Source organism: Neurospora tetraspora (genome assembly GCF_033439725.1).
Source record: "Neurospora tetraspora strain CBS 560.94 chromosome Unknown B0H65scaffold_2, whole genome shotgun sequence".
NCBI classification, from domain to species: Eukaryota; Fungi; Ascomycota; class Sordariomycetes; order Sordariales; family Sordariaceae; genus Neurospora; species Neurospora tetraspora.
This window is the reverse complement of record NW_026944384.1, coordinates 3,117,869-3,136,547: the sequence shown is the minus strand read 5'-3', so window position 1 is coordinate 3,136,547 and position 18,679 is coordinate 3,117,869. Positions and strand designations below refer to the sequence as shown.

The 18,679-nt window shown below is 51.7% G+C and overlaps 8 protein-coding genes and 1 non-coding gene across 9 annotated transcripts; 5 read left to right on the top strand and 4 right to left on the bottom strand.

Moving 5' to 3' along the window:
• Window positions 1-420: 420 nt before the first annotated feature.
• On the top strand, window positions 421-1,989 carry B0H65DRAFT_419534 (erythromycin esterase-domain-containing protein; the record flags this gene model as incomplete). The annotated part of the gene is made up of 2 exons (XM_062824217.1): window positions 421-1,294; window positions 1,361-1,989. The coding sequence occupies 2 exons, from the start codon at window positions 421-423 to the stop codon at window positions 1,987-1,989; spliced, it is 1,503 nt and encodes a 500-aa protein (XP_062684438.1).
• A 614-nt stretch (window positions 1,990-2,603) lies between these two features.
• B0H65DRAFT_418460 (uncharacterized protein) lies at window positions 2,604-3,058 on the top strand (the record flags this gene model as incomplete). Its single annotated transcript, XM_062824145.1, has 2 exons — window positions 2,604-2,899; window positions 2,932-3,058. The coding sequence occupies 2 exons, from the start codon at window positions 2,604-2,606 to the stop codon at window positions 3,056-3,058; spliced, it is 423 nt and encodes a 140-aa protein (XP_062684437.1).
• A 553-nt stretch (window positions 3,059-3,611) lies between these two features.
• Window positions 3,612-4,876, top strand: B0H65DRAFT_108749 (seed maturation protein-domain-containing protein). The gene is made up of 2 exons (XM_062820536.1): window positions 3,612-4,356; window positions 4,443-4,876. The coding sequence occupies exons 1-2, from the start codon at window positions 4,081-4,083 to the stop codon at window positions 4,620-4,622; spliced, it is 456 nt and encodes a 151-aa protein (XP_062684436.1). The 5' UTR covers window positions 3,612-4,080; the 3' UTR covers window positions 4,623-4,876.
• A 17-nt stretch (window positions 4,877-4,893) lies between these two features.
• On the bottom strand, window positions 4,894-6,558 carry B0H65DRAFT_456975 (uncharacterized protein). Its single transcript, XM_062826331.1, has 2 exons — window positions 5,627-6,558; window positions 4,894-5,536 (listed from the first exon to the last, which is right to left on the bottom strand). Exons 1-2 carry the CDS (start codon window positions 6,314-6,316, stop codon window positions 5,225-5,227), a joined length of 1,002 nt encoding a protein of 333 aa, XP_062684435.1. The 5' UTR covers window positions 6,317-6,558; the 3' UTR covers window positions 4,894-5,224.
• A 349-nt stretch (window positions 6,559-6,907) lies between these two features.
• B0H65DRAFT_108720 (uncharacterized protein) lies at window positions 6,908-9,670 on the bottom strand. The gene is made up of 4 exons (XM_062820535.1): window positions 8,990-9,670; window positions 8,766-8,888; window positions 8,560-8,706; window positions 6,908-8,500 (listed from the first exon to the last, which is right to left on the bottom strand). Exons 1-4 carry the CDS (start codon window positions 9,454-9,456, stop codon window positions 7,285-7,287), a joined length of 1,953 nt encoding a protein of 650 aa, XP_062684434.1. The 5' UTR covers window positions 9,457-9,670; the 3' UTR covers window positions 6,908-7,284.
• Window positions 9,671-10,381: 711 nt separating this feature from the next.
• B0H65DRAFT_108717 (uncharacterized protein) lies at window positions 10,382-11,008 on the top strand. The gene has a single exon (XM_062820534.1). The coding sequence runs from the start codon at window positions 10,554-10,556 to the stop codon at window positions 10,944-10,946; it is 393 nt and encodes a 130-aa protein (XP_062684433.1). The 5' UTR covers window positions 10,382-10,553; the 3' UTR covers window positions 10,947-11,008.
• On the top strand, window positions 10,462-10,534 carry B0H65DRAFT_t132. The gene has a single exon. It is a non-coding gene; the product is annotated as a tRNA-Lys (tRNA).
• Window positions 11,009-11,389: 381 nt separating the features above from the next.
• On the bottom strand, window positions 11,390-12,379 carry B0H65DRAFT_586435 (uncharacterized protein). The gene is made up of 2 exons (XM_062830951.1): window positions 11,595-12,379; window positions 11,390-11,504 (listed from the first exon to the last, which is right to left on the bottom strand). The coding sequence occupies exons 1-2, from the start codon at window positions 12,202-12,204 to the stop codon at window positions 11,419-11,421; spliced, it is 696 nt and encodes a 231-aa protein (XP_062684432.1). The 5' UTR covers window positions 12,205-12,379; the 3' UTR covers window positions 11,390-11,418.
• Window positions 12,380-13,386: 1,007 nt separating this feature from the next.
• On the bottom strand, window positions 13,387-18,345 carry B0H65DRAFT_419123 (uncharacterized protein; the record flags this gene model as incomplete). Its single annotated transcript, XM_062824185.1, has 2 exons — window positions 13,387-14,565; window positions 14,893-18,345. 2 exons carry the CDS (start codon window positions 18,343-18,345, stop codon window positions 13,387-13,389), a joined length of 4,632 nt encoding a protein of 1,543 aa, XP_062684431.1.
• Between the last annotated feature and the right edge of the window lie 334 nt (window positions 18,346-18,679).

The following is an 18,679-nucleotide window of genomic DNA, read 5'->3' as shown; positions in this document are numbered from 1 at the left end:
CTGAGGCTGCAGGTTGGTTGCTTGGGGGAAGGGGTGCAAGTAGCGGAGCTGCCAGGTGCAAAGTGGGGAAAAATACAGTTTGGCGTTCATACTGCCGTACCAAGTTATAAGAACTTCCCCGCCGCGGTTCGCGATGGAAGGAGCGTAACGCACTGGCAAGTCCTTCGATGGTAAATTAGGTCAAGGACAGGATATCCTGGGACTAACACTAGGGGATACCTTCTCATCCGTAGTTAGTCAGGTGGACAGTTTTGCCCTTACTTGAAGGACAATGAAATGAATTCCTTGAGAATTTCCCATTCGCCACCTCTACGTGCTCCAAGGTGTTCCCGAACAACCATCTCCCTATACAGACAATTATCTTATCGTCACATCCCATCTTCACCTAAACATCAAAGAATGCACAAATTCAGGGACAGGATGTCCTCCATCACTGACAGCGCCGCCGCGCACCTTCACCTAGACGGGGTTGAAAGCCTCAGCCGAAGCCATACTCCCCTACACTTCTCCAGACAGTCGACACCTCAGCCTCCCGCATCACCGATCGAGCTTCTCCGAAGCCATGTCCATCCTTTTCCCTCACTGCCCGAAGCCCTAGCCGACCCCAACAAGGACATCTTGCGATACTTCGACTCCTTCAGCTCCGCCAAGGTCCTGCTAATCGGCGATTCGTCCCACGGCACCTCCGAGTTCTACGCCTTCCGCGCCGCGCTGACACGCTACATGATCGAACACCATGGCTACACTATAGTCGCCTGCGAAGCCGATTGGCCCGACGCTGAGTCCATCGACCGGTATGTCCGTCGGCGCCCAGGGCCAGGCCCACCAGCGACCATCGAGTCCGAAGCCGAAGCGCGGCACGCAGGGAGAGAACTGAGCTTCATGCGGTTCCCGCGATGGATGTGGCGGAACAAGGAAACGCACGACTTTGTCGAGTGGCTGAGGTGTTGGAACAAAGGGAAAGACGCGAAGAAGGAGGCTGTTGGATTCTACGGACTGGATCTGTACAGCATGGGCACGTCTATGCGCGCCGTCATTAACTATCTGGAACATGTGGATAAGGATATGGCGGAGAAGGCAAGACAGAGCTATTGGAGACTGCACGAATGGTCGGAAGATCCACACGAATACGGGCTGGAGACGCTGGTGTCCTCGGGCAAGGGGTTCAAAGGTTATGAGGATGATGTGGTACAGGTGCTGCAGAACTTGCTGAGTAAAAGGCTCGAGTATGAACGGATAAAGTGGGATGGAGACGAGTTTCATGGAGCAGAGCAGAATGCGAGATTGGTAAAAGGTCGGTTTCTCCCGGGGCACGAGCACCAGATAGCAGGAAATTCGTTACTAACTTGACTCTCATCAGATGCGGAACACTATTACAGAGCCATGTATTACGCACGCGATGAATCCTGGAATCTCCGCGATACACACATGTTCCAAACCCTCCAGCGCACCCTCGACCATCGCGGCTCCCACTCAAAGGCAATTGTGTGGGCGCACAACAGCCACATTGGAGATGCCCGCGCTACGAGCATGGGCTGGTCTGCCGATGAAATCAACGTGGGACAGCTGTGCAGGGAGGCTTATGGTAAGAAGGCTCTCAGCATCGGCTGCTTGGGATACACGGGCAAGGTTGCCGCCGCCAAACGTTGGGACGGAGACATGAGTGTTATGCATGTCAAACCAGCCTTGCCCAACAGTTATGAGAGGCTGATGCATGATACCGGTATTAAAAACTTTGTGCTGGACCTGAGGACAAAGCACTGCGATAAGGCGTTGAGGGAAGCTTTGATGGAGAAAAGACTGGAGAGGTTCATTGGAGTCATCTATGCTCCCGCGACGGAGCGACAGTCACATTACTCGTTTGCCGTGTTGCCTGAGCAGCTTGATGGTATTGTTTACTTTGATGAGACGGAAGAGGTGGGTGCGTTGGAGGTTCATCAACCTCCTGGGCCACTTGAGTTTGATGAGACATGGCCTTTCGGGTTGTGAGAAAGACAGGATTCTGGAAAACACCAGCATCTGCACAGCGAACTGTAAAGAACAAGTTGGATGTGGTTTTCTTCCCTGGCTTTGGGAAGGGGTACATGTCGGAACAATATGACAAAGATGAATCGGGAAGTTGATGAAGCAGACCACACTGGAAACGGGCTTCCCAAGGCTTTAAAAATTCTTTAACGGAGACTTACTTTATGATGGGGTGTCGGGGAGTATTTTTAAGTTGCCATCTGATGTTCTTTAGACATTTGACAGGCATGTGATGTCAAGTTGTTGCATTGCCCCCGCGCAAGCACGGAGCTTCTTCTCCAGAAAGCGAGCGGAGCATAACGTCAAACGCCCGTCACTGCGGAAGACCACATATGATAGGTATGGAAAAAAGGCCCTGCATGGGAAGTGCTTGAAAGAACCAAGAAGTGCCAGAGTGCGCGCATAATCCTGTTTGCTCCTGCATCTTCCACCAAAGCAGCTCTTGACTACAAAGACAGGACGGTCCGATTCATCATCGCTGCCATCCAATGCTCCGCAGCCGTTTCCCCATCGACCTGAAGCCCTTTCCACTTTTGTACACCAGATCGATAGCTACTACCGCCTATCACTTAACAACGATGGACCCTGGAAACCGTGAGCGCGGCCTCAAGGCGGCCATCAACAACCCGCGCGTGTCCGAGCAGGCCAAGCAGCGCGATCGCGAGATTTTGGAAAGCGAGTTCGGAACTCACATGCCTGAGGAGTCTACCGCAAATATCGCAGAGGAGGAAGTTCACTCTACTGCCAAGAAGGGTCGTAGCAAGTCGACGGGATCTCATAATGCTTCCACCAGCTCCAAAACCGAGTCATCCACATCTGGAAATCTTGAGGGAAAGGACAGAGGAAATGTGTTAGTCCCCATCCCCCCATTGCGGTTGACATCATGGACCCAACAAACAAACTCAGAACTGACAAGTATGTTTCGCATAGCATCCGCGGACTGAAGGCAGCAATCAATAACCCCAACGTGTCGGAGAAGGCCAAGGAGAAGGATCGCAAGAAGCTGCATGATCTTGGAGAGTCCATCGACTAAAACATTCTTGATACTCAACAATGTTCGTCCTGGACCTGGGAGGGTAAGGAGTCTAAGAAAGTCAAGGAGGTTTGCAAGGCACAAGGAGAAGTCAACAACACCATAAAGGCATTATGTCATGGTCGTTACACCTAGACCTACTCAAATGAATGCAATCTTGGTGAAAGAAGACACGCAGGTGCGTGTCGGATGGCAGTGATTGTTCTTGCATCCCACACGGCGGGAATGATGTAAATCGGAATGCCAAGACCCCACCCCCCCTTTCCCGGCTTACACGGCACGGAGCAGAACATTCGGGGCCGCGGTTTCACTGCCTACGGCGCCTTCCCGTTATCTGTCTGTGGTATGAAACATCCGGGGTTTAAGCTCCGGTCCGTTCCTTTCTCGTTTGATAAGATGTGTGGTGATATTCAGTGACGGATTGCGTGTTATGTTGGGTTTGGGAAAGTCGCCATCCGAACTTGGAGACCGGCAGGGAAAGTGATCAACAAACGACTGCAATCAGTGGCTCAACAGCTTCGAGGAAATCCCCGCAGCCAAGGGCAATCGCATCAGATACGGATACTCATCGCCGATTCAAACGTCATCATCCCCTTAAAAAGGGAAGGAAGTCTCCAAACAGTTTGGTTGTGGACCGTTGGTCACTGTTATCCACTAACAAACACCGCGCAAACTGTCCGCCAAACTTGTTAGCGCAACTGTTTGGGAACCTCAACGGCTCCAACCGGCCAACCCACCCGTTTGTCCACTTCGTGAGATGGAAAGAGCCCCTCTGTGCCACTCAGCGAGGCCAGAACCACCAAATTAAATAAGCCGATCAGCTCCCACCACTCAAGCAACTTCCAATCCTCCTCCACCACTTTCTCGCAACCCCAGCACTGCAACACAGACCTACACTCGACGCAGAAGACTTCACAGACACCGACAACGAAAGTGAATGTGACGCCAGCCAACAACAACACAGCAGCTTCACCCGCACAACCAGCTACGGCTACAGCAGCGAAGAAGCACCAGACAGCACCATGAGCACCACGGACCAGCAGCAACTTCCCTCCCGTGAGGAGCTCCAGCAGCGTGCTGTTGAGGGCCACCCCATCACCACGGACGAGGTCTCGAAGATCGCCAAGACGGAGGCCGAGCTGACGGACGGTCGTGGACCTATCGCCGGCGGAGTTGCCGCGACGGCCCAGAGCTTGAAGGCCAAGCAGGAGCACTTTATTGAGGTGGCCAGCGAGGTGTCTCACAAGCCCGTCAACGAGATTACCAAGGAGGATGCCGCTGCTGTTGAGAGCGCCGAGGTGTGTATCTTTTGTTTCTTTGATGATCCCCTACCATATCATCACCGCTGCGGCAGCAATTCTGACCGATTTGTTCTTCCATATAGGCACGTCTCCTCGGTCACCGCCCCCCAAAGGGCTCGACTGCCGCTACGATCCAGTCGATCGCGGACAAGAACGAAAGACTCATGTCCGAGACCAAGATGGAGCCCGAAACCAAGACGGAGTCCGAAACCAAGACGGGGTCCGAAACCAAGACGGGGTCCGAGACCAAGACGGAGTCCTAATCGGTTGGGATTCGTTCGAAGTTTGCCATGATGATTACGACGACATGGTTTGCACATTTAGGCATGGAGTTATGGAGGATAGGCTTTGCGAGAGGTTACACAAGAGACATGTCATATGGACACTGACGGAAAAGTCTTGGGTGGGAAGAACTTGATTGATTTAAATAATGCTAGACTTTATATCTGATGTTTGCAAACGCACGTCAACTTCACGTAGTACAACACAAAGAATAAAAAAAAAACACATATTTGACATCACGTGTGAAGACTGCTTCTATGAAAGACTTGAGCCGGCCCAAGGTGTTTCACTTCATCCCATGTTCAGACACCCCGAGAGATGAATCTTGACTGCCAGACTGTTCCTTGCAAGTGATACCTGTATGCTTGATGCCTAAGGAAGGTGAGGTGAATATCATCACTGCACTGAATATAATAGGGTCGGTCATTTCCTATCAAGGCGTGGTGATCACCAAGACGGCAAAAAGCTAAAATGCTGTAAAGTAAAATGCTTGTTTGCTTGCTATCAAGTCAAGTCAGGTCTTTCTAGGTCATGTCGTCGTTACAAAAACAGATCATTATTCACCCCCCCTTTGACGTGTACTCTAGGCAGAGTACCAGTCAACCAAAGCATCCTCGCCAAGCTTATCCTTGATGATGCGCTCGCTCAGGTCCCAGAGAGCCTGACCCAGAACGGGGTCGGAAGCCTGGGAAGTCTCCTTGCCAGGCTGGTCGGGGTCGCTGAAGTACCACCCGTTCAGGTTCTGCTCCTCGATCTTGGGGTCAGTAAGCGCCCACAAGGCACTGTAAGAACCCTGCTTCACGTCACGGCCAAAGGCCAGCATGGACCATGTGAGAAGCTTGCCGGTGATGCCGGGGTAGGCGTCCTTCCATTGTTGCTGCATGGCGGTATTGACCTGTTTTTAACCTACGTTAGCAAGACGAAACCAAAGAAAAAAAAAAAAAAAAGTCCTCGGCGATCGAGGGAAGAGGAGTGAGGAACTTACAGCACCAGGATGCACCGAAACCGAATAGATATTGTCCCCATTCTTCTTAATCACCTTCTCCGCCAGCCCGTACTTGGCAAACAGAATCAGCGCCAACTTCGTCCGGCCATACAGCTCCGTCGGTCCCAGCTCCGGGTTATTGATCTCGTCCAGACTAGCAAAATGCACAGCGCTCGGCGCCGCCCGATGCATCTCGCTCGCCTCAAACACCACCCTCGGCGCCGGCGTATTCGGCAACTTGCTCGTTTTGCGGAGGACCGGATACAGCTGATTCACCACATAATACTGCCCCAGATAGTTCACCCCAAAGTGCCGATCAATCCCGTCCGCGTCCAGGCCGTACTGGTTCGTGTTGATGCCCGCCGACAATACCAGGAAATCCAACCGGTCGAGCTGCTCGCGCAGTTCCGAGAAGACGGAGCGAACCTGTGAGAGGTTGCCCATGTCGCATTCGCGCCATTCGACGACGGCGCCGGGAGATTCGGCGATGATGGTCGCTTTGGCGTCCTCGCCTTGCTCTTCTTTGCGGTTCACCATGATTACTCGGCAGCCGGCGTTGGCGAGGGCCCGAGAGACTTCGAAGCCGATGCCGAAGGCGCCGCCGGTTACGACGGCCACGCGGCCGTTGAGGTCGGTGGGCTGGACGGGCTTGGGGCCGATGCCGGTGGCTTTTTGGAGGATGGATTGCATTTTTGGTGTGCTTTGTTCTGTTGTGAGTTGGGTGTTTAGTTTGGTGGTTGGTGGTGTAAGTGGTAGTGGCTGTTAGTGTGCTGGTCTCTGGTAAGGGTATCGAGAGATTATTTTGAGAGTTGAAAGATGTGAAGAGGAAGGAAGAAGTACAAGTAAAGTTGGAGGAGGGAATCAAGTCAACTTTTGATGCTTTCCCATTGAAGAATTCGTCAACGTCATTACTGTCCTACTATGTACACCGGTCGAAGACTGAAGGGGGAACATCCTCGATCATCGTGACGTTAGCTCCAGGTACCAGCTGCAAAGTGGGGCCAGTGATGACATCACCACTTTCCTGAACAGGAACTCGTTTTTGACACTTCAGATGAACGACTTTGCCGCTATCCGAACCATTGACTTGCAATCATCAATCGAGGGGTAGAGCTCGCCTATACAGTTAACATGACGATATAAAAAAGCGGTATAACAACATGGGCAAAGACAGCCATCAATTCTGCCCCACTATTCTAACCCTGGGAAAGAGAGTGACCGCGGACCCGTACTGGGAGAGAGAGAGAGGGGGGGGGGGGGGGGGGGGGGGTCTTTCGATCTGTCCGCGAACGGTCCTATGACAATTCGGAATTTAGTGACCTGTTCTTAGAGCCCTCGAGTTTTTTTGATGTTTAGATGCACTAACGTTTCACCTTTGAGAGATTTCGTACCTAATTGACCGTTAATTCACAATCTTTTGACAATCCGAATATCTCAGACGTTTAGGCATTTGGACGTTTCGTCGGGCGGGACAGTCAATTGATGGTAAATTGGCAGTCGTAACCAGTTTGACATCGGGGGTTCTCGAGGTGTCTAAGTACAGATCGTAAGACCCCCCTCCTCCCAGTACGGCCACTTCAGCTTCATCCATCCATCCTCTATCGTCCTTCTACAACATACGAAGCACCTGACCGGTTGAGCTAACACCAATGCTAGACTCAGCAGCAATCACACCAATCCTCATCCAGCTCCCCCTTCTCCTCATCAGCGCCATTCTGGAAATGTGAACGGCCCCAAGTATTATCACCCTGGACTTTACACCCCTTACTCAACTTCGCCGCCCACTTCAACAAAAACTCATCCACCTCCTCCGGATTCTCCCCCCTTTCGCCAACCAAATTACTCGCCTTGACCTTCACCATCTCCCTCTCCAGCTTATACACCGTCGAAAATGTTAAAAAGCTCATATACGCACTATCCACCGCCCCGCTGATCCACGCATGGTGCGTGCTCAACGCCTCGCCGCTCATAAAGAACTTACCGTTGCAGTACACCTTCTGGAAAGCCGGGTAGAGATCCTTGAACTGGCCCGGTCCGAAGAGCGCAAAGGCGCCTCCCTGTAAGGGGTCGTGAGACCATGCGAAGGCGTGGTGGTCGACGTACTGCGACCGGAGGAAGTCGAGCGTGATGGGCATAGGGACGGTGGAGGCGAGGGTCTTGGGGTCGGCTTTGGAGAAGAGCTTGACTAGAGCGTTGAGGCAGACGGAGACGACCTCATCGTCTTTGGAGGGTTTGGTTTTGGTGTAATCTGGCACCAAAGCGCCCATGCGAGTAGCATCCTGCGCCCAGGAGTACGAGACCATCAGCACGGCCGGCTTGTCGGGTCCGTCGTTCCAGGACGGGTAGACGACGTTGGAGATGGGCAGGTCCGTGGACGAGACGCCGCCTACAAGAGTCCACCATGGCGAGGCAAACTTGATGGCTACTTTCGTGGCACGGTCGTAGCTGAGCGAGCGGATGCCGGTCAGGATCTTGTCGGGGAGGTGCAGGCCTTCGATGTCGATGCGCCGGAGGGGGGCCATGGCGGTGGTGGAGAAGACGGCGCTGTAGTCGGTTGTGGATGGTGACTGCCCCTTCGGGCAGGTGGTGGTTACGCTGATGGCGGAACGGTCAACGGTTTCTGACATGGCGGTTACGGGGCGTGAAGTGGTGATCTTGATTCCGGGGGCGCCCTCTACGGGCCAGTCGGGCTTCTCAATGAGCTTTTGCATTTCCTCAGCTACCTGGTTCATGCCACCTTCGAGACGCCACCACTTAGCCTTCTCGGCCGCGGCGAAGTCGCAATAGTCGCAGATGGTCTCGGTGAAAGCCTGGTCGAAAAGGCCGGTGGACGTATCAGACGCCTCGCCCATAGCCGTCTCCTCATATGTCAATCTGGTTACGATGGTCAGTACTTAAGGTGAGTTCATCCTGTCTCCGCAGTTCAGACTTACTTTGGGCAAGCTTGGAGCATGAGCCATGCACGCGTGGAATAGTAGTCATTGGATCCGTCCATGTACTTCTTGAAAGCCATGTCAAAGCTTTGAGCCTGAGTGAAGCTCTTGATGACACTCTTTATCGCACAGTCGAACTTGCTTCCACTTTTGGTCCTCAATGTTAACTCAGCAGGCCTAAAAGCACACCGATACTTGGTACTCACTCTGGCTTCTTGTTCTTGTACCACCACATATGTGGAACTGGAATTTTGCCTTCGCTTTTCTCCGTATAGTTGTATTCCACCAACTTGTCACCAAGTTTGAGAAACTTGATGAGGTCGAGGGCACTGTTGAACATGTCAGTATCCCGCTGCTAAACCACATTGTGCCCCTGATCCCAGCGCGATCTCAATAACGGCCATTTAATATGTGAAAGCGGATAACTTACGACTGCATAGTCTTGATCTCCGGAATCCTCATCGCACCAATATCATAATAATCATGCTCCGAGTCCGGCTTCTTCTTATCTGAGAACCAATGGGTATAGAGCCTTCCACCAACTCTATCCGACGCTTCAACAACATCAAAGTTATAGATCCCACTCATCTTGAGCATCAGCGCAGTGAACAAGCCAGCGACACCAGCGCCCACAATGCAGATCTTGCCCTTAAAGGGGGGTTCTCCATCAGAAAGAAGACCATCGCTCTCTTCGACATCATCTAGGGACGACGGGACATGGCGGAAGATGGGCTTGAGACCGCGGTCTTCTTCTTTGGACCATCCGTGTCTCTTGGCGTGCTCCTCTTCCAGGTATTCTCGCAGGAGATGCTTGGCGTAGGCGATGCGAAGGCTGCCGCCGCCGCCGGGGGGGAGGAAGTCGATGTCTCGGGGGATGTCGGTTTGTAGGTGGGCCATGGTTGGCGCTTATGGGAGCCTGAAAAAGAGGATGATGGGGAAAAGGATTGTGACGGATGGTGTATCTGATTCCCGCAAGTCTTCGTTGTTTGAGACGGGAACTGGCTTTTGTAGTATTTGCTTTACTGCCTTTCCCTCTTCCCTCCTCTCCCATATTTTCTGTCAGTACTAACCATATCAACATCTTGAAAGCCAAGTTCGATAGTGTGCGAATCAAACATGACTTGTGGCTAGCTGATCTTGTCGTCAGCCCCCTCTCTCGTCAGGTTGTGTAACGGCTGTGGATGAGGCTAGAAAGCAATGCCTAAATAATCGAATCAGGCAAACAACCGACCCATTGAGTATCATCAAGAGCATTTCGGTGTCTAAGCTTCGAGTTAAAAGACATATCACTTCCTCAACTGACCGACATTGCATGAGCTGAATAACTAGCACGAAGCTGAACTGCAGAAGGGGATCGGGTCCGCCGAGAGGCCTCGTGCACTATTGAATCTAGCCTCCTTTCTGTCGTTAGCCCCATGGGGATGTTCTAGATCCTCAGATGCAAGTAAACTTTCGGCATTAGTGTCAGCCCGGCACTGAGATTGAACAAGGTGGGTTTTCCTGGATTCGAAGGAAGGGGGCATCTACGGTGTTCATCCGGGAATGTTGGAGACGGGATGGGATGTGAGGTGTTGTCAGATGTTTCCCTGTTAAGGCTGTCCTACAGTAACAAGGCTTTCAGCGGGCTTTCAGCGGCCTTTAGGGACCTTCAGCCCGTTCCAGCGCTATCAGTGCCATACCCCTGCCCTAGTGACAGGGATCTCACAAACCCCAACCAAGACCCTGCATCTGGCCATCCGAGGCCCCCACATAATCGACCCACTATCAACGACATGCATCCGATGTCCGAAATTCTTTTTTCAAACACACACACACAAAAGATGGAAAATGACTCAAGCACCATGCTTCTTCAACCCTTTTCCAAGAACTGGCTTTCAACAATTGGCGGTTAACCAAATAACCGCCCGGCTAGCTCAATCGGTAGAGCGTGAGACTCTTAATCTCAAGGTTGTGGGTTCGACCCCCACGTCGGGCTCAATTCCCGGCGTTTCCAAATGCGCCTTTCTTTTTTCGCTTTTTGTGGTTTTCTTTCTTTTTTTTTTGACTCCCTTAATTCTTTGATCTTCCTCCCCCTTCCTTTCTGCCCTTCAACCTATGCTTTCTTTCCCCTTCTCTCTCCCCGTCAGCGATCTTGCTGCTGCCTCTTCAACCGATGCGGACGCCTTGGTTCGTACATGTACGCGTCGATTTCTGGAGTGTCTGTTATGTCAACTGCTGTCCCGTACCAACTCAGCTGGTGCTGTGGTATGTGCGGTACATGTGATTCTGTGAGTTCGTACGCGAAGATTGAACTCGGGTCTTCAGGCACATTCTGGTGGGTGTCATCGAACCAAGGGTCCAAACAATTCCATGCTTGCGTTTCGAGATCAAAGTTCTCTGGGCCTTGAGGTTGTTGAACAGGTCGCTCTACTTCTCGGATTTGAGGTTCCTCTGTGTGGCAAGGTAGCACTGTAGCCTTATACGGACTGGAGCTTCTTTCAGTCTCGTTGTTGAAGAGCTGTTCCACGGACCTCTTGACCTTCAAAGCGATTCGCTGCTGCGAGGACTGGGGTAGGAACCGTAAGTCTTCATCTTCCTCAATTACTGATTGAAGTTGAAACGGAAGAAGTTCAAGGATCTTTTCGTGATTCATTCTTGGTGATCGTCCGGTCGGTCCGTGTGCTAAATCCGGGTTTTCGTCCTGGTCTTCCTCCTGGGATTAGTCTTTTATCCTGATGCATTATGTCTGGTACAAAGAAAAGACCAGATTGCACTTTCATGGGCTGGGAATCATCATGTCATTAGGAAACAAGACGCGGTATGTATGTTGCCACTGCTCAATGGCTGGTCTGCCCCTCCCCGATGAACGTCCCCAACTTCTCATTTGTTCGAATTGGCTTTCTTGAATTGTTTCTTCCGGCTGGGGAAGTTCAGCGGTGGCCTTATGACGCCGTTTAAGGTGGTCCCTGTTGCAAAACATTTGGTTAGACCTTTCCCGGTGAGTTCTGCCTTGTCTCGAATGCTTTCCAAGACGGATGACCGAGTAAAAGGAATACAAAGAGTTACTAACTTCAACCGATGCATGTTCTCATCTCCGAGATGGGCACAGCTCTTCCACTTCGGTTTGCTGAAGGTCTTTGGGTCGTGCTTGTAAAACGGACAGGCCAGGTAGCGCGTCCCTATCTCCTGCTCTGGGAAACCTTGAGTGTCTTCAGTGGCTTCTTTGGTCAAGCTCCACTCCACATGGTCTTCCTCATCTTCAACATGTGTATCACCCTCGAATTCGTACGGGATGGGCGGAATGTTGGCTTCCAGTGAGGAGGACCTTTCATGCCCGGGTATTGTGCCAATGAACTGTCCTGGCATTGAGAAACCCCAGTCCTGGAGGCACTGACGACGTTCCGGCTGCGGCGGCAGCGATAAGCCGTAATCACCAACCCCTTGACTCTCCGCAGACAAAGAATACACTGGGCCTGTTACGAGAGGTCTCTCGATGCCGTAGTTCTGGTGGATAGGTAATGCGTTGCTTCCGTATGGCTCGGACACGAGTGGTGACGGACTGGTGACATGGCAGTTCAGCAGTGAAGTTTCGGTCCAGGGAGAGGAATAATCCGAAGCCGGATGACATCCTTGTTGTGCCCTCCTTCTAATCTTGCCCCTGTTCATGTTTGGAGAAAAAGTGCCGAGTCAGATGTTATGATGCGGCTCCTGGTGTGTAGAGGTAAGTAGTCTCTTGGAAGTTAGTGATCGGAAGAGATGTTACTCTGTCTGTTGGCAAACGTAGATGCCAACCTACCCCTGGTCAAGTTAATTTGGTGTAACAAGATACCTTACTATCCCCTCATGAAGTTCGAGTGAAGGAACAGAACAGAAAACGGACAGCAGTATCAAAGGAAGAGTTCCGGGCTCTTATATGCCGTTAGCTTCCCAGACACGAAGGATACACGCGGTCGAGTAACACCAGGAACTAGACCTGACATTACTACCTGCAGACAGCAGCAAAACTGACCTGATGGAGGTGGCGGCCAGCTGGATTGCGGGCGGAACAACAAATTTTCTGCCTGAGCGTTGTGGGATCAAGTAAAGATGCGGGGCACAACATATTTGTCCAAAGCCATAGCAACATTGCGAGATAAGGCAACGAGTACACACAGCCTGGCAATATGGAGAGAAGGATCTCAAATCGCTAATGAATGGAATCCAATACGGCAAGCCGGTTGTCGCATGCAACTGCTCACGCATGTTCCCAGGGACTGTCGCCGTCAGTCTGCCAGGTGGAACAGGTTGGCTGACAAGCGGGACAGCGGGCCGACGACACTTATGCCAATATTGCATACGACTTACAAATAGGAGACCATAGGACAGAGTCGCACAGCTGGGAAGTAAAAGAGTCCTACGGGGCAGATTCGAATCCCTCCTTTAGCACGCGCCCATCCCACTGCTGTTGTTTGATGTCACCAAACAATCGCAAACTCGTACGGTCAAGATCACCGCGGCTCCATATCCTCCCTTGGAATCAGAAAACAGCAGACTGCTGGCGCATATTGTATTGCTTCAACCCAAAGTTTCACGGCCATTGATTGGGCAAAATAACAGCAGCGAAATATTCAGGAGATATGTTGAAACATCGTCAATACCAATGATACTCTCAGGTACAAATGAAACAAAAGACAACACAGTGGGCAGAACATTAAATGCAAAAATGGTAAATTATCAAAACAAGCCGCACCTAACCAAAACGCCTTTCATACAAAACAAAACCGATGTATACAAAAACAATACCGCCGTAGTCTTAGCCAAACTCCAACCGACGTAGTAACACCTCCTTCAGGCTCACTGATCCTGAAATTACGGCTCCTCAGAAATATCCTCCTCTTCCACCTCCTCCTCTTCTTCCACCTCCTCCTCTTCTTCCACCTCCTCCTCTTCTTCCACCTCCTCCTCTTCTTCCACCTCCGCCTCACCATTCCAATTAGCAGGTATCTCACCATCCTCAATGAGCGTCTGAACATGCCGTTGTTGCTCAGCATAAAACCACCTCAACCTCTCTTTCATATCCTCCGATTTTTTCCCACCGTAATACAACTTATACGTTGTCTTACACATTTCCTTCAACTCCTCCAAACCCTTTCCTTCGAGATCTTCCTCGTATCCCTCGGGTTCATCGTACCACATCAACTCGTCGATAAGACCGTCGACGGTATTTTTGGCCCTATACGTGAGTGTTCTGTGCTCGTCGCCAGGGCCAGCAATTAGTCTTTTTCTGCACTCCTCCATCAGGTCGGCCTTGCGCATTGCCTTAAATCTGGCCCTTCTGGTCTGCCTCCAATCAAGTTCCACAACGTCATCCTCTGACTCCTCAGCAGCTTCTGACTCCTGAGCAGCCTCTGCCTCCTGAGCAGCTTCTGTCTCCTGAACAGCCTCTGCAGCCTTTTGGGTGGCCTTTCGTTGCCTCTCACTCTGTCTGACGGGGGCCTGTGGTGCTGGCGTTGGCTCCCTCCGGGCTCGTTTAGCGGGCTTCGGCTCGGTGTCGGGTGGCGGTGTCTTTCTCTTGTTGTTGGGGCTCTGGGCGGGATTTTCTGTGGGGTTTTCTTCAGGGGTTTGCTTGGACCTCTTGCTTGATCGACCGGACGACTCGTCGTCGTCATCTTCCGCTCCACGCTTACGAGGGTTGGAAGCCCCTGACTGCTGGTTCAGCTTCTCCTGCTGCTCCTTGTCCCGCGCCTCTTGCGCCTTCCGCTCCCGCTCCTTCTCCTCCTCCTTCTCCCGCTCCTCTCGCGCCTTCCGCTCCCTCTCCACTTGCGCCCTCCGGAACCGTTCCTTCATCTCCCTCTGGTCCTTCTCCATCTGCTCCTTCCTCTTCTTTTCCCGTGCCTCTCGCGCCTTCCGCTCCTGCTCGTTCAGGCTGTTCAGCTCACCCGGGTTATTTGTCACTGCATCGATTACTTTATCGAACGACATGTTCGCCTTGTCTATTAGTGAGTCGTCCTGCATCGCCTTAAGTTCATCCTCCATTTGCTTGGCGAGCTCGGCGAGCTCCTCTTCCGCCTCCTTATCTCGCTGCTCTTGCGCCTTCTTCTTCTCTTCTTCTTCCTTCTCTCGCGCCTCTCGCGCCTCCTTCTCCTTCTGCTCCTTGTGCTCCTTCTCCTTCTTATCCTTCTCCTCCTTCTCCTTCCTCTTCCTCTCCCGATTTTCTCGCGCCTTCCGCTCTAGCTCCTTCAGACTGTCCTGCCTAGTCGGCTCAAATACTATATCCTTCAACTGTTTTTCCGCCTTGCTCTCCCGGATTATTCGTGACTCGTCCCCTAGCGCCCTCAAATACTCCGGGTCGTTCTCTCGCTCGGCTTGCTTGACTTGCTTGTTGACACTCGCAACATCTTCCTTCATCATGAGGCCCCAGAGGCCATGTAAAGATCGTTTCATTGTCACTCTGAGCTTGTCCGCGTTCACGCTACGAGCCGGAGGTTTCGGATCCGCATCCGTCTCCAGGGCGATACACTTCAACTTGTTCCACCCAAGGATGCCGAAGCGGAGAAACGCCATGGCATTCGCGATGGAATGCAAGCTGCACTCCCATTCCTGGGTTTGCCCTGTGACGGGAACATTGAATGCTTCACTCGTTTCGGGAATCTGTTTGTTACAGCGACGAAGCCAAGTTGTCAAACGATCGATGGCTCCGTTGAACCTTCGCTCACGCCCATCCTCCCCCCCGTCGGAGTCAAAGTGCCACAAGTGGCCGGTCTCGCTTTCCCGGACGATTACTGTCCAATGATCGGGCGTACGATGGTGGATAAAGTGAACCGTGTAAAGTGCTCGATCGAAAATCTGCTCGTAAGAAGAAGCGTCTCCATAAATACTGCTAGTACCCCAAACATCTGTGACTAGCTCTGAGAATGTCTGCGGTTCTTGCACATCTTCGCCCCGTGGGCCGGGGACATCGATTAAAAAGGCCATTGGGGCGATCCACCATCGTCTAAGCCCCCAAGGTCCCAATAGTAACCTGGCGCCGGGTTGGTCCTGGACGTACGTGATAAATCGGCAAGCCAAATGATACATTCCTTGGTCCTCGAGATACGTACTACTGCGCATATCAAATAGGGCGTTGTGGATCTCTTTATAGGCGCCCTCGGCATATTGAGAGTGATCACGAAGTTCGAGATTATCGCAACATCGGAAATCCACCCGCTCATAAGCGGGATAAAGTGCAGCAACATCGTTTGTGATAAGAGCGTTGTATGGGGTGTCACGAACGGACCTAACTTCATATGCCGGCAAGGATAGGGATGGGTACGTAGGAAACCGAAATCCTAGGCCTTGTTGCTCATATCTGACCGCGTTGTAAAATGTGGGATGAGGTACGACATGTTCCTTCCCATCCTTTCGTGAAATGCGATCAAGTCCGGCGGGATTCTTGCCTGGCGGCTGGCTGGATGTTCCCATGGCGTCCGAAGGTTTAGTTCCAGAAAGTCCTGGGTTGGATTTCCCGGAGGGGCCTGACTTGGAGTTCCCAGAAGAGCCCGCGTTGGTCTTATCAGCAGAGTTTGAGTTTGTATTCCCGTTTGAGTCTGCAACAGCCTCAGCAGTCCCGTTTCCATCATCTTTGGAAGTGGGCGGTGGCAAAGAGACTCCCATCAGGCCGTGCAAAGCGCTTGTCATTGTTTCACACAACCTTTTTGAAAAATCTAAAGGAGCTGGAGCAGCAGTCTGACCTCCATTTTCCTTTCGGCCCTCATCAACCGCAATTGCTTGAAGTGGAAGCGCGTGCCATCCCAAAATGCCAAAGCGAATAAAGGCCACTGCGTGCGCGATAGCGTGAAGGCCGCATTCCCATCCAGATGATTGCCCCAGAGCCGGAACAAGGAAGTTCTCAGAGACCGTCGTGACCTCGCACTTTTTCTCCAGCCATTCGTTGAAGACCTTGATTGCTCTAGTTTTCCGGTCCTCTCGGTCTGCTTTGATAGAGTCAAAGTACCATGCAAAGTTAGTGGCCTTCTCGCGGACTATGACTCCCCAGTGATCGAGACTGTACGCTGCCTCGTCGTCCTGCTGATCGTAGTCTTCTCTATGATGTACCCAGTGAACAGTGTACTTGGCGCAGTCGAATCTGTCTTTATCCTTGGACCTATCTCCGTAGATATTCTTGGACTCTGTGTCATTGAGGTGCTCCGGCGACAATTCATTGATGTTATTAAGCTGACATTGAATATTACCAGTAGTCATGTTTTTTTCACACAAGATAGCGTAATTAATCGGCGCTATCCACCAATCTTGGTTTTCCGCTCTTGCTGGTCCTAGAAGGGCACCTGGCTGCAGGTGCTCTTGAACTTTTGTCATGAGTCTTGTTGCATAATAATGCACCTGTTCGCCAGAAAGGAACCTGCCGTTTCTCATTTTCCACAACCCATTGTGAAGCTTTGCATACACCTTGCGAGAGAAGGGGTCGACGCTCTCAGGCCTAAGTGAAACACCATCATAACACTCGACGTGTACACGCCGATATTTTTCTCGGAGGATTTCTTCGTCCTTCTCATCGAGCTTGTCCATAAAAGGGTACTCGTCGATTTTGTGGAGATCTTTCTTTTCCACACCGACACTTGGGTAGGTAGGAAAGCGAAATTTGCTGAGATCGAGCTGATCGTCATAGTGTTCAGGGAGTGGGATCTTATTAGCATCCACGCGCGGGGGTGGTCTAAGTCCCATTGATAGCTCCATCGCCTTCATCATATCATGTCTCAACTTGGTCAACTTCGCCTTGTCGGTTTTTTCCCTCGCATACGTAGGGATCTCGTGCCAGCCCAAGAGGCCAAAGCGAAGGAAGGCTAAGGCGTGAGCAATGGCGTGCAGGCCACATGCCCAGGGTAAATCTTGAGGAATAACCTGTACGCGACGGTGGCGATTTCCATCGGGAATGTCGGGAATGCCAATTTCGTTTTTGTTAAGCCACTTGTGCAGACTGGAAAGGACGGATTGGTGCTTCTCGTCGAGATTTACCTCATCGTCGTCCTTTGGTGTATTAAGAGAGTCGAAGTACCATGTGTTGCCGGTAGCTCTCTCCCTAATAATGACGGCTAAGTGACTGTTCTCTGTGCCCTTTTGTTTGTGCCTCTGGTAGCACACCCAGTGGACGGTGTAATTGGCTGCTACGGCCCTAGCGCGGTCCGATTCCCTGAGCCTAGTGAGGCCGTCTCCTTCTCCGTCAGGCTGCGCCTTGTCTGGTGTTGGTTTTGATGTTTCAACGGAAGTGAGCTCAATGCTTGCGTTCGGCGGGGCAATCCACCACTTTCCACCGTCGAATTTTCCAAGATCCGCATTCTCTTGCTTTTGGACCATCGAGATTAGTCGGTACGCGAAGTGATGAACGGCTTCTTTCGACGGAGGCCTTGGCATCCGCATACGACTACTCTTAGTACCAGGACAGTAATCAAAGTCTTCAGAGGGTATATAAGCATCACCCTGTCTGTAGAATGCGTGACGCAAGTCGCAAAGACCGTTATGCTGCTGTTGATAGGCGATACGAGTATCGTTGGACATGGTCTGGAGGGTGTCTCCAAAGTCATTGCAGTCGAGGTACGGAATCTGAACCCGCTTCCAGGCATCATAGAATTCATCCCAGTTTCCATTGCAGGGCTTATTGTAAGGAGGCAGCCAGCATTTGTGGAGATCTTCCGGATCTATGCTGAAGTCGATGTATTGTCGCAAGTCGAAATTTCCCAGATGAGAATCACGTTTACCAGGATCTATGTCGTTAGGTATGATGGACGAATCAGTGGCAAACTGGATGCCATCAGCGGCATTAGAAGCCGCCATTGTGTGTTGATGGTGTGGTTTCTCTTGGTCGTCCTGTTGTTCGGTTGTGTTCTGTGTTCTGTGAACAGCTTGAGGCTATAAACTTGGTTACCGGGGGTGGAGGCTTATAACGGCCAAAGAAAATCATGCTATCGGCTTGTTCGTGCCGACCACAACCGTCGATGAACAAGGACAAACTTTGGAATAAAGCGCGGCCGGGCGGGACGAGCAAAGGAGCCATTGTCAGAGATGACGAGAACAATGAAGCCACTGCCGAGTCAAATTCGAGGACAATGGAGCAGGTATTGAACCCGTTGTAGATGAACCAAAAAAGCCATCGTGGCTTGAGCCTTTG

Coding starts and splice junctions, on each gene's coding strand:
- B0H65DRAFT_108749 (XM_062820536.1), top strand. CDS start 4,081: ATGAGCACCACGGACCAGCAGCAACTTCCCTCCCGTGAGGAGCTCCAG. Junction 4,357..4,442: donor CTGCTGTTGAGAGCGCCGAG/GTGTGTATCTTT, acceptor TCTTCCATATAG/GCACGTCTCCTCGGTCACCG.
- B0H65DRAFT_456975 (XM_062826331.1), bottom strand. CDS start 6,316: ATGCAATCCATCCTCCAAAAAGCCACCGGCATCGGCCCCAAGCCCGTC. Junction 5,537..5,626: donor TTTCGGTGCATCCTGGTGCT/GTAAGTTCCTCA, acceptor GGTTAAAAACAG/GTCAATACCGCCATGCAGCA.
- B0H65DRAFT_108720 (XM_062820535.1), bottom strand. CDS start 9,456: ATGGCCCACCTACAAACCGACATCCCCCGAGACATCGACTTCCTCCCC. Junction 8,707..8,765: donor TACAAGAACAAGAAGCCAGA/GTGAGTACCAAG, acceptor GAGGACCAAAAG/TGGAAGCAAGTTCGACTGTG. Junction 8,501..8,559: donor ATGCTCCAAGCTTGCCCAAA/GTAAGTCTGAAC, acceptor CATCGTAACCAG/ATTGACATATGAGGAGACGG.
- B0H65DRAFT_108717 (XM_062820534.1), top strand. CDS start 10,554: ATGCGCCTTTCTTTTTTCGCTTTTTGTGGTTTTCTTTCTTTTTTTTTT.
- B0H65DRAFT_586435 (XM_062830951.1), bottom strand. CDS start 12,204: ATGAACAGGGGCAAGATTAGAAGGAGGGCACAACAAGGATGTCATCCG. Junction 11,505..11,594: donor GTTGAAGTTAGTAACTCTTT/GTATTCCTTTTA, acceptor GTTTTGCAACAG/GGACCACCTTAAACGGCGTC.